The sequence below is a fragment of the Lissotriton helveticus genome, chromosome 10 (genome assembly GCF_964261635.1).
Source record: "Lissotriton helveticus chromosome 10, aLisHel1.1, whole genome shotgun sequence".
Classification (NCBI taxonomy): domain Eukaryota; kingdom Metazoa; phylum Chordata; class Amphibia; order Caudata; family Salamandridae; genus Lissotriton; species Lissotriton helveticus.
Window position 1 is genome coordinate 228,910,237 of NC_136071.1, and position 12,040 is coordinate 228,922,276.

A 12,040-nucleotide genomic window follows, 5' to 3' on the forward strand; every position below is an offset into this window, starting at 1 on the left:
GAGACTGAAACACCTGCTGGCAAAGGCAAGTATCCTGACCTAGCCGAAGGTGGCATTGAGACTTGAGAAGGCAATCGTCTAAATATGGAAAGATTTGAACTCCTTGAAGACGCAGGTGAGCCACCACAGGTGCCAGTACCTTCGTGAACACATGAGGAGCTGATCGCAGTCCGAAGGGCAGAACTTTGAACTGAAAATGCATTGGTCCCACCTTGAAACGCAGGTACTGGCGATGTTGTTGGATTATGGGGACATTAAAGTATGCGTCTTGAAGGTCTATGGTGGTCATGAAATCCTCGCTGAATAGAAGACGCAGGATTTCCAGTAACGTCAGCATTCGGAATGACTGGGACTTTAGGAACTGGTTGAGAGCCCTCAAATCCAGAATGGGTCGCCAATCTCCGGTCTTCTTGAGTATGAGGAAGAATCAAGAGTAAAAACCCTTCCCTCTTTGATGTTTCGGACCACTTCGACTGCACCTTTTAAAACAAGAAGACGGACCTGATGATAAAGCTCCTCGAGATGTGGAGGAAGCGGGCCACGAGGTGGAGTGCAAGGAGGAATCTGTACAAATTCCAGGGTATGACCCCGTTTGACAATGTCCAAAACCCAGCGGTCCGAGGTGATCAAGGACCACTGAGAATAAAACAGAGAGATTGGTCCTCCAACACTTTGACGGTGGCAAAAGTCATTGGCGTTTAGGATTGGATCCACGATAGGAAGACTTTCCTCTGTAAGGTCTGGAGGACTGCTGACGAGGTTGCTGATTGGGCGTGTAACGTTGGCCGCTCTGATTGTAGGAGCGGTATTGTTGCCCACCTCGAACGGTGGAAGAAGTGCCGCGTCCGCGCGCACCTCGAAAGGACTGCTTCCGAAATTGCAACGTGCCCAAAGATTTTGCCGTATCGGTGTCCTTCTTGATGGACTCAAGGGCGTCATCGATATGGGATCCAAATAGCGATTCCCCATCATATGGCATATCCAGTATTTTGGATTGGACTTCCTGCCGGAAGGAGGTGGACTTCAGCCAGCCTTGTCGTCGGAGTGCAGCCGCACTTGCAAGCAGACGGAAACCTGTGTTTGCGATATCGACTGCACAGTCAATTATTTCTTCCGATGCCCTCTGACCGTCGCAAAGAATCTGTTGAGCGTCAGCCTTGGAAGCATCAGGTATGAGTGCCATGAAATCTGAAATGTCCGACCACATCTGCCGGTCATAATGTCCCAAGATGGCTAAGGCATTGGCTGCCCGGACAGATGTTGAAGCCATCGTTGAGAACATGCGGCCAATAGCATCTAAACGTCGACCCTCTCTATCCGGAGGGGCTGTGACCTGGGACGCTGGATTCCGTGCTCTACGCTGTGCAGCCTGAGTCACCACGGAGTCTGGCTTGGGATGAGAAGTCAGGCAAGCTGGAGAACCAGTTGGCGCCTCGTACTTTTTCTCAAGGCGCGGTATCTGAGCAGGTAAGGAGTTTGGAGCATTCATGAGTTTAATTCCCTCCTTCCAAACGAAATCAATGATCGGAATTGTGTGTACCTGCTTATAAGGTTTATCTTTAAAATCATAAAGAAAACAGTCCTCCTCGCGTTGTGATCGTGGTAATTTGAAACGCTGAGCCGCTTTGTCCATTAAAAGATGGAAACTGGCGATATCCACAGGTGGGGATTCCCCCGAGTTTCGAGGCAGAGGAGAGGGCGTCAATGCCCGATAATCGTCCCATTCAGCCATATCCTGGTCGCCTGCATCATCATCCGAGTTGTCAGGGACCTCTCCGTCCTCACGCTCTGGGACCGCTTCATCATCCGCATCCTGCGGGTAAACAGTGGTATGTATTCTAGACGTCTGAACCTGAGACGAAGTTGTTATTGGTAAGATAGACGGCAAAGAAGGTAGAGGTAGTGCCACAGGAGCAGGGGACTGTACAGGTGTAGTCTGCGGTGTTGCAGGAAAACGGCGGTTGTAGTCATCCAACATATGTTGGAGATTAGAGATCAAGGTTAGTGGAATGGTAGCCAAAGGAACTTGGACCAACTGCTCTTCCTGTTGAGACTCTTGGTCACCGCCATTGTCGTCCGAATCAGACTCCTGACATTTAATTATTAAATCAGAGGGACTATGTGCCGCCCCAAACACGTCCCATTCATGCTCCGAGTCTGTGTCTGTAGTTGCAAACATCGGAGAAGGTGGTTGTGGCTCTGGATCAGAGATCTGTTGGCAGGGAACAGTAGTGCGACGATGTGAAGATTCCGAAGTCTTCAACGGCACGAGCGGTAAAGAGGCAAACGAAATCGGTGCCGCCGTCGACGTTAACGCCGACGAGACTGGCTTGGCTGTCGACGAAGGTAATTTGGTAGAATTCGTCGTCGACGGTTTAGCCGTCGACGGAGTCGTCGCCCGGGTCACTGTCGATCCACTGTAGGTGAAGTCGTCGACGGATTCGTCGTCGACGGTGCCGTCGTCGAAGCTGGTAAAGCCTCCGTAGACGGTATCTTCGTCGACGGGGCTGTGGTCGACGGTGTCTTCGTCGACGAGACCTTTGTCGACGGTGTCTCCGTTGACGAGACTTTGGTCGACGGAGTCTTCGTCGACGAGTGCTTGGTCGACGGGGTCGTCGACGACGACGATTTCTTCGGGTCTTTCGTCGACCAGGATTCTCTCTTCTTCGTCGACGAGGAGATGGGAATCGTCGACGGAGCAGGCTGAGACGGCAACGAAACTCTCGTCGATGTGTGGGCTGTCGACGACACCGTCGTCGACGACGAGAAGGCTGAAGTGGTAGTCAGCGTCGTCGTCGAAGATGCAGGCAAAGCTGTTCTCGTCGTCGGAACGCTCGTCGACCCGCCCGTTCGACGGCGGAACTTTAAGAGGCGTGGAAACACCTCGAGAGGCAGTAGAAGACGCCTGAGAGCCAGGTCTTGTGGGCGTAGAGGTGGTAGGAGTGGCGGATGACACCACAGGAGCCAAAGACAAGGCCAATTTAGGTTTTTTGATGAAAGGAGATGGAAGCTCCTGAACACTACCACGCTTAGAGGCTACTGTGGAAAGACCAGATTGTAAACTTTCTGCATCAGACAGCGCAGAATCCTTGTCCTTAAGACGCTGCAGCCAAAGGAGAAGACGGCCTTCTCGGTCTTTAAGAGTCTTAGTAGAAAAAGTTCTACAGAACTTGCAGTTGGCAGCCTCATGATCAGGATATAAACAGTAGATACACTTCTGGTGGGGGTCCTTTTCAAAAAGGCGCAGCTTCCCACAAGAAGAGCAAGGTCTAAATAAAGACTTCTTACTTGACATTTTGTGAAGAAAACACTGGAAACTAGAAGAGTAGAGATGAGAACTGAGCAGAGCTCAGGGAGACTCCCTTCACACGACGTGCGGTAGAAAATCTGAGGGCTTGAGCTTCTGAGGAGAAGGTTCTAGAGGGTGCTGGCGCCTGATTGACTGTAATTTGGACTAACATAATGACACTAATGTGTTACAAATAGTTTTTTCTCTTTACCTTGCATTCCTATGTAGGAATCGTTTTTAGAGGATTTCAGTTGTATTTCCATTATTTTCTTGTATTATGTTTATATATTTTATATATATATTTAGCATTATTGCTATTTTATTTACCGTGGGACTCCCACTTCGACGACGGGGAATATTCAAGCATGTGAATCTATGAAAGACACCCCTAATACTGGAGAAATACTGTGGTCTCTTGCTTTCAGGGTTTAACATTCCCTTTTCCTACAACTATCATCTGTACGCATGGGAAGTCAGAAGTATATTTAAAAAGCTTCTCACGACCAACCTCTTTTCCTTCAATAATCTCTCAGAAAATATCAGTAGCAATTCATGATAGAAAAATCTATTAGGTGCTGCACTATACAAACTACCATAACAAAGCCTATGAAGACGGTGTAGGAGCTTACTGTGTTTTGTATGTGCTGCATTCTGCATTATAGGCTGATGGGAAGGCTTAGGTTCAGTTTGCTGGCAAGGTTAGTAATGTAGAGGACCAGCTATTATTACAAGAACTCTTCTAAGAAAAGGCAGCTACGAAAGGGCATGCTCTAAGATGGAAACAAGAAAATTAACAGGAGAGTTAACCAAGGAAAAAGGAACAGGTAAGAGTCCATGTGGATGGCAAGATTTGTTATTATTATTTTGGATGACGGTGTCAGGAACCATGGAAGAGTGATCTAGCAAAGTGTGGAAGTATCAAGGATGTGTTGCTGTACAGCACTATATCTGTCTTGCCTTGTGTCTTGGGAATCCATTGGTATTCTTTGAGTGTAAATCTTCTGTAATAGCTTGTGTGTGTTGTTTTGTGGATTCTGAGAATATATTTATCAATAGTGGTATCGTAGTGAGTCTGCATGAGTAGTCCAGTGATTCCAGTGGAGTGAGGTAGACATTGAACAAGAGAGCAGACACTGTTAAGCCCTGTGGTAGTGAAAGGAAAGTAGGAAGGGCAGTGAACAAAAAGGAGGCAAGGAGACCACCATTTGCCATAGACCGTGCCTGGAGCTGTGTTTGTACACTCTGGGTACAGGCGGTCAATCAAGGTGGAGCAATTCATGGCAGTAAATGCTGCAATTGCAAACACAACAATGATGGACAGAATGTGGATCAATGTCACACATTCACCCCAGTCCAAAGATCTGGGCCCAAATCCATCGTTTTTCCACTCCACACCACCCTGGGTTAGACAATGGCGATATGCAAATCAGCGCTGACCCTGTGCCCCATGGGAACAGTCCAGTCCGAACTACAAAAGCCATGTCCTTGCCAGAACGGAATCAAGCATCCGAGGACCGGCCCGGTTTCGAGGTAACACCTCTCATCAGCCCGGCTAGCTTGACTCCAGTGGTGTGGAGTGCCTGGGACTCACGTCTGAGCATCCCCAGTACACTTAGAGCGGTAATTGCAAACACAACAATGATGGACAGAATGTGGATCAATGTCACACATTCACCCCAGTCCAAAGATCTGGGCCCAAATCCATCGTTTTTCCACTCCACACCACCCTGTGTAAATGCTGCAGGCAGTTCCAAGAGAATAAGGACTCTGAATAAAGGCGTTGGCTCCATCACACTCTGAACGCTTTATGTTTTTATCCTAGGCAGATTCTGTGTCTCCTGATGATGTGAAGTGTACTGAGCTTCACTGGCAGTCCTTCATATTCTACAAATTCTTGAGATTATACAAATCCCATAGATTCTACCAAACTCGTGTCATCAGAAGTAAAATGTTTTAAACGCGGTTTGTTTTGCAATAATAACACAACTACTTCACTAACCTCAGAACACATTAGATATGGTTGTATGAATACATATGTGGAATTTGTATAGTGCCAACCTAGCTGAAAAGTCAGCGGAGTGCTAAACAGAGTCAAAAGTAAGCATACAGTCAGTGAGTGAAAGCTGAGGTAGCTGGTTGTGTTCAATGATAACATTCTTCCTGCACTGTCCTTGCTACATAAGAAGTAAGCAGAGGTTACATTAACCCTGTTCTACTTTGGAAATCGGGGTTTTGCACAAAGAATATTAGTTATTTGAGGGCGGGTAGGCTCTTTTTGATCTTTAAGGAGGTAGCATGCCAAAAGAAGGAATTAACTATTCTGATTGAAGCCACAAAAGCTGGACACACTGAATTCTCCGGCTGCTTTGCAGGGCGCTCTTGTACATCTTGATCTTTGGCCCAGTACAGACTTAAGTTATGTTTGGTTCTAGATTTACCCATTGTTGTTGAGAGCATCTGGCCCATTGGTACCTGTGTGTGTTCAGGCCAGGAGAAAGGTAGCATTGTTCAAGTCTGCCCAGAATAAAAGAGATGGCGCTAGAACTTGTGCGGATACTCACATGGTGGGCAGGTAAATGCTGTCCTTTGCGCGGTGTTGGAGGGCCGCTAGTCTGGATATCTGCTGAAAGTGCTGCTCACCGGGCTGCTTGTGTGGCAGAATGCTGAACAGTCCTTTCAGGTAGTCTGGCAAAACCTGGGGGAATGCAGTGGTAATCAAACATAGGAAACATCTGCCATGGACTTCGAATAAATAAACAACAGATATTTGATACCACATACAGGCTTTCACCATGTAGCCTATAGCAGAAGCAAGACAGTAACACATGCACAGTCAACCCTGTCAACTGTTCCTATTCAGGAAAACAGCATATTAAATAGAGCACTTGTTCCTCGTTAGACAGACAGATCAACTGGAAGTATTCAAGTTCAAATTCAAGTTAAACTTTATTTGGATTCCAAGAAATCCATAAAAACATAGCAACACAACAAATTATACAACAATCGTAATAAAATTCATATCAAATTAGACAGTTTATGGTGATTTGCAATAACAGTTCATGAATTAATTTAATAAGGTGATCATATAAGGATAAGAATGTTCAGAGGTTAGACATCGTCTTCCGTGCTCGGGTGGCAATTTTCAAAAAAGTGCTAGTGCGAAAGACCAATTCTTCATTGGTCATAGTAAGCAAACACAGGTAAGCATTATCCAGGCAGACAGGTCTCTGCTTTTTTAAAAAAGGAATTAAAAGCCACTTGGTGTATTTTAAGTAATATTTACAAAGAAACATAAACTGTAAATAAGTTTGTCTACTCACTCCATCACATAGACAAGGGGCGTGATCAAGGTTGGGGTGATAGCCAAAAGGGAAACATAAGAAACATTTTACAGTGCCCGCTCTTAAATGGAATAAAAGTCTCCTTTCCAAATGGGTCGTTGGTAAAGTAAGATAAATTGGTAAAGGATGCCTGTACAGTTCTTTGCTCATATAGCTTAATACAAAGAATTTATTCGATTCCGTACTAATTCTTTCTGTGTTATATAGTGTATAAAGTGCACGTTTTCACTCGTTAGGTCGAGCTAGAGTTGCGCATGCGTAGCATGCAGTCTAGCTCGACAACTATTGTTTTCAGTTTCCTGGGAATCTGAGACAGCGTTCGGCCACGCGCCTCTGCTGTCTCAGATTTGTCCTCGTGAGCGCGCTTTTGCTGCTGGCTGCTTGCTGTGTGCGTGCTGTTTACAAAACAGTGTGGGTCAGAAAGTGGAGTCATGCTAGGCAGACAGACACTCGCGTACACACCCCCTCCCCCCCACCAACCATTCATCGGGCTCTTTTAACACACACACACGCATACACACACGCGCGTACACACAGACACACGCGCGCACACATCCCCCTCACACCCCACTCACCAGGTTCTTCTTGCGTGTCCCTCGGCAGCCAGCGGGTCATTCTGGTTAACAGGCGGGGGCCGCGGGGCTCTCCACGAGCACGGGAGCCCCGCTAGCTGAAACGGAAATCTTCCGGCGGGCACAGGAGCGCCTGCTTCCTGTATTTGTCCGGCCCCGCCCCCGTCCCAACAAAGGTTGCCTGGCTTCCTGTTGAAGCCGGGCTGCGGCGGTGAGTTTGCTTGTTTCTGTTTTCTTGTAAAAACATAGTAACCTCCTCCCCCTCAGCTCAGGTCTCCCTGCCTCCGTGTTATCGGTCGCGTGCCCCGAGCAGGCACAGAGGCTGCAGAGATTCGTCCAGAACGGCCCGAGCCCTTTCCGGCAGCAGCTTCGAGCAGGCATCCGAGAGTGACGAACCATGAAGCTGCAGCGGCCCTTTAATGACCTGCACCCTCCTCTTCCTCCTGGGTAAGCACTGACCTTCCGTCTTCTTCTTACACAACCGCCGTGTTAACTTCTTACACCCGATCATATTCAGTCCATACCCTTCTCATACCTTGCTATTTAATGATCACATACTATGTGTGACACCTAATGTAATTTCTGACGTTTTAACAGCTCTTTGAAGTCTTAAGCTTACAGGACGATCGCTTCAATGTTAATTCCAAAACTACAAGTCCCAGAATGCAGAGTTGTTTGCTTAAAAGCCAAGCCTGCCGACGGTGTTCCCCATGAGATTTGGTCGTCGAACATGTGCTTCTTTCTCCATACCGCACACTTCAGGACTCCACGCAGGGGAATGACATTTCTGTTACACAGGCATAATCTTGGGTATTTTTGCTTTACGTTTGTTGCATAATTGTGCGCAGTTCGCGGCAAAAAAAATACCCCAAGCGCATGAGAACACCACAAACAAGCAGAACATGTTCAGCTGCTTAAAATGCTGGTGTTTTATGTGATATTATTTTTTACTCCAAATATTTCCTCACGTCCATTTAATTTCACGCCAAAATAAAGCGCAAAAGGCAGTATAGCATTAAATGAAATTTTGCAGAAAGTTGTAAAAAATTCACATAATTATTACACAACAGCAAATTAAATGAATTTGATATGCCCAAACCCAGTCCGCTTTCCTTGTGTTATGAATTTGCAGGCTCAGCCTAGCTTTCACCCTGCATTGTCACACCCCACTGTGCTTCCCTCATACAATGACATTTTTCTGTTCAATATCCTCGTAGATCCCGCCTTCGCCTACCCCTGCCCACCGATCTCCATTCAGGACCCCAACCCTCTCTAGTCGCACAACCCCTAATAAAGGCCCCTCCATTCCTTCATAACTCAATTTGTCCTCGTTTGGCAGAGTTGGCACATTCCTGGTCTGTGGCACAAGTAAAGGTTTGTTCAAGTCCGAGCTCGGATAACAATGAAGGCTGTTATGTAATTCAGAGTTCATGAACTCTTAGAAGTAAACTGTTAATTTCTTGTGGTTTAGTAGGTTGTTCTAAAGAGGATCAATGGGTTTGGCATATAAAGTTTTGAATTTTTTTAATGAAAGTACAAAATGATTTTCCTTCTTTATGCATCGTGGCCCACGTTGTAGATCCAGTTACTTTAACTTTTTATTTCAATTTATCTTGTCTACTGCACAACATTGTCCCAGTGGCTTTCTTGTTTATATTGCCACGCGTCGTTACTTTTACGGCCGCGCGGCGCCAATGCTTGTTTTTGTAGCTTGTTTTTAAAGCAGCCCGCCACCCCATGCTTTTTAGCACAATGCTTGTTTTTGTAGCTTGTTTTTAAAGCAGCCCGCCACCCCATGCTTTTTAGCAATGTCGGCCGCTTCTTTTTTATTTTTAGCACGCTATGCGCGATTTCACTTTCACAATGGCGTGGCATGTTCATAGCATCTGTATGATTTTTTTTTTTAAACAGTACGACAAACTTCATGTTTAACAATGCCAGCCATGCGCCTTGTTTATAGTGCTGACTAGGTCCGTCACTTTTGCGCCGAAGAAGCCTGCATTGAGCTCCGGCTGTGAATGGCCCAGTTTAACATACTGGCCAGGCTACAGGATGTCAGAAGTGTTGTCTGAGAAGTTTCTTCCACCAGAAGAGCTCTTTCCACTGTTGTCTCAGCCCCAGAGAGGATGATAGCAGAGGGCACTGTTATTTAATGTTAGTGACTTACTGACTTTGGCTGCCAGCTCGCTTCATGCCACCGCACCCACCCGCTACAGCGTGGATTCCACAGCAGCAGGTAAGAGGCACAACCCTAATTCAATTGTCTCTGTGCTCTTAGCATTTTTCGTGGGCAGATGGAAAATCACAATGTCTGTGTGACTGCGGGGTTGGGGACCTTCACCCATCTCATGCTACTAACTGCTTCTCGTTCCTGCATGTTTTGTACTCCTATAAGAATTCTATATTCCTGCTATTCAATGCACTTCTAATCGACAAAATAGCTGTGTGCCCATGTTATTTTTTATTGGTTACGTTTTTAAGCGCTGTAGTAACAAGTGTTTGAGCTATCTAGCTCCAGAATATGATTTTTAGGTCTCGCCTAGGAAGCGCATGCGTTGGCTCTTCGAGACATGCTGTATTGAGTAAAGGACAGTGGCTTGTGTCATTTTCCTTTGTAAATGTTGGCTTCTGATTTGTTAATAAGCTTATAAGTCCCTCCTTAGTACCTCCCTGTCTTCTGTTGTTACCTCCCATGAGGACTGGCCTTTTTACATGTGTCTTTACTCGGGAGCTTTCATTAGCAGTTTCGAGAACTAATGTACACAGTACGCACTGGACGCCAGTTTCAGTGATGGCGGCTGCTTCTTCGCATTTGCATTTCTTTTAAATACACTCTCTGCACGCAATCTGCTTGGATGCTTCTTCCTTTGTTCCCCCTCCCTCCTGTATCTACACCCTTTGTGTGCCTTTGTTTAGTTTTTTTAACCCAAGCGTAGCGCTATAAATTTAAAATGCGCTCCGCCCCCGCCCCTTCCTCCGCTGCATGAACACCTGCAAGGCAGGCGATGTCTTAATTTAAAAAATCTGGTTTGATATTTACATACTTAAATTGCGGCCACACATCTCATTGCCGGTGGCTCACCGAACTAATTTTAATAAATTTTTTACATGCTAAATAATGGCAGCCGCGCGTTCTGTTGCTCGTGGCTCACCAAACTCATTTTTTATTTTCTTCATTTACATGTTAAATAATGGCGACCATGCGTTTCATTGTACGCGGTTCACCCAACTCGTTTTTTTTTATATACATGCTAACTAATGGCTTCTACGCGTTTCATTTGTGTGGTGATGATCTAACCCGTCCAAATGTCTAGTGGTTCTATATAGGCGAGAGGGACAGCTATAAGAAGTTGTGTGGAGGGTGGGGAGCAACATTTTGCCAGGCTGACCCTAGTTCGAACGACGGATGTTAAGCCCATCTGCGAGCCCCTGTGGTGGCCAGGCACTCACGACAGCCAGTAAGCCTGCCCACATTCCTGGGGCCCAAGCCGCGCTGGTGACTGCAGTCTGCGGTCGTATGACTTATTGCTTCATTAGCATTTGCTGACTGACGCTAGATGTTGTCTGCTGCTACGTTAATACCACTTGGTATATATCATATAGGCAAACATTACTTTGGGGACTGCTGTGTGTTAAACCACATTTCATCTGTTAGCATAATTTCTGAGGCCAGTTGAGTGTTCAATGGTTGCGAATTTATTAGAACAAACAGTGCGAGCGACTGCTTGCATCCAGTTATTAATTTTAATTATATTCATTAAAAAGGTATGCTGCTCGTGCTGCCCTCAACAAACACAGGCGATGAATAATCATACCGGATAAGGGACAGGGGTCACCCTGCATATGTGCTAGCTTGCATTAACACTTCTCAACACCTGATCAGGATTAGGCTGCAATTTTGGATTAAGGGATGATCCCCCAAATTTAGCAGGTCATCCTCCCTCCCTCCCTCCAAATGATCAATGAAGCAGCTAATGATGCCTCCACGTTCTTGCTGTGAAACAAGAAAGACCCGCCTACTTATCGTTTCCTTTATGACCCTCCCTCTTCAGAGCACGTGCGTGACCCTGCCTTCACTGTCCCAATTATGGTGAGGTTTTTCTGGTGCTGGCAAAATGGAGTTGCTTACGAGAACCATCCTTTCCAATGCAATCGGTCTCACATTTGTGAGAGTTTGAGCTATTGGCATTGTGCATGAGAATGCCTTTTGATTTATCTGTTTTAAAAACCAATACAAATAAAAAAGGCATTGTCATTTACAATGCCAAAAGCTCAAACTCTCACAAATGCGAGACCTATTGCATTGCAAATGCTTGGTTTTATGGAGTGTTTCAACTTTACTCGGGTTTAAAAAGAGACTTCCTTTATTGACACTACAAAGACTGTGGTACACTCCCGACAGCCATGGGATATCCCTTCCTCTCTCATATTTAACACAGTAACTGATCATTTCTCCAGTTAAGGACGCAGCTTAATTCTTCCAGACTGATAGCCAGAAAAGAGCAGGGCGAGCATTAATAAAATCAATGATATAATTTAAATTAAGTTCCCTATGGCAGATGTATTGAGGGGTGGAAATTGGGACACCCAACAGCTTTCTGCAAAACCTATTTTCTTCCTGCTGGATGCAGTGGCTGTTTACATTACCCCAAATCTCGGCCCCATACGTGCCTACTGGAACACATTGCAATTTTAAAAATTTTAAAATAGCGAATATAGCACCTGTATTCTCTGGGCGAGGGTGGCTAATGATAGAATTGATGGCCTTTGAGAACTTGCTCCTGGAGTGAGCCAAGTGCTCAGTCCATGAGCCGTTCGCAGCAAAGACCACCCTGAGA

General features: G+C 45.9%; 1 protein-coding gene across 1 annotated transcript in view; it reads right to left on the reverse strand.

The window, feature by feature from the left end:
• MYO15A (myosin XVA) overlaps window positions 1-12,040 on the reverse strand; it is a 1,426,381-nt gene that overhangs the window by 116,736 nt on the left and 1,297,605 nt on the right. The window contains exon 60 of the mRNA XM_078662701.1: window positions 5,851-5,984. Within this exon, the coding sequence (XP_078518827.1) occupies window positions 5,851-5,984 (134 nt within the window). The remainder of the gene's footprint in view (window positions 1-5,850; window positions 5,985-12,040) is intronic.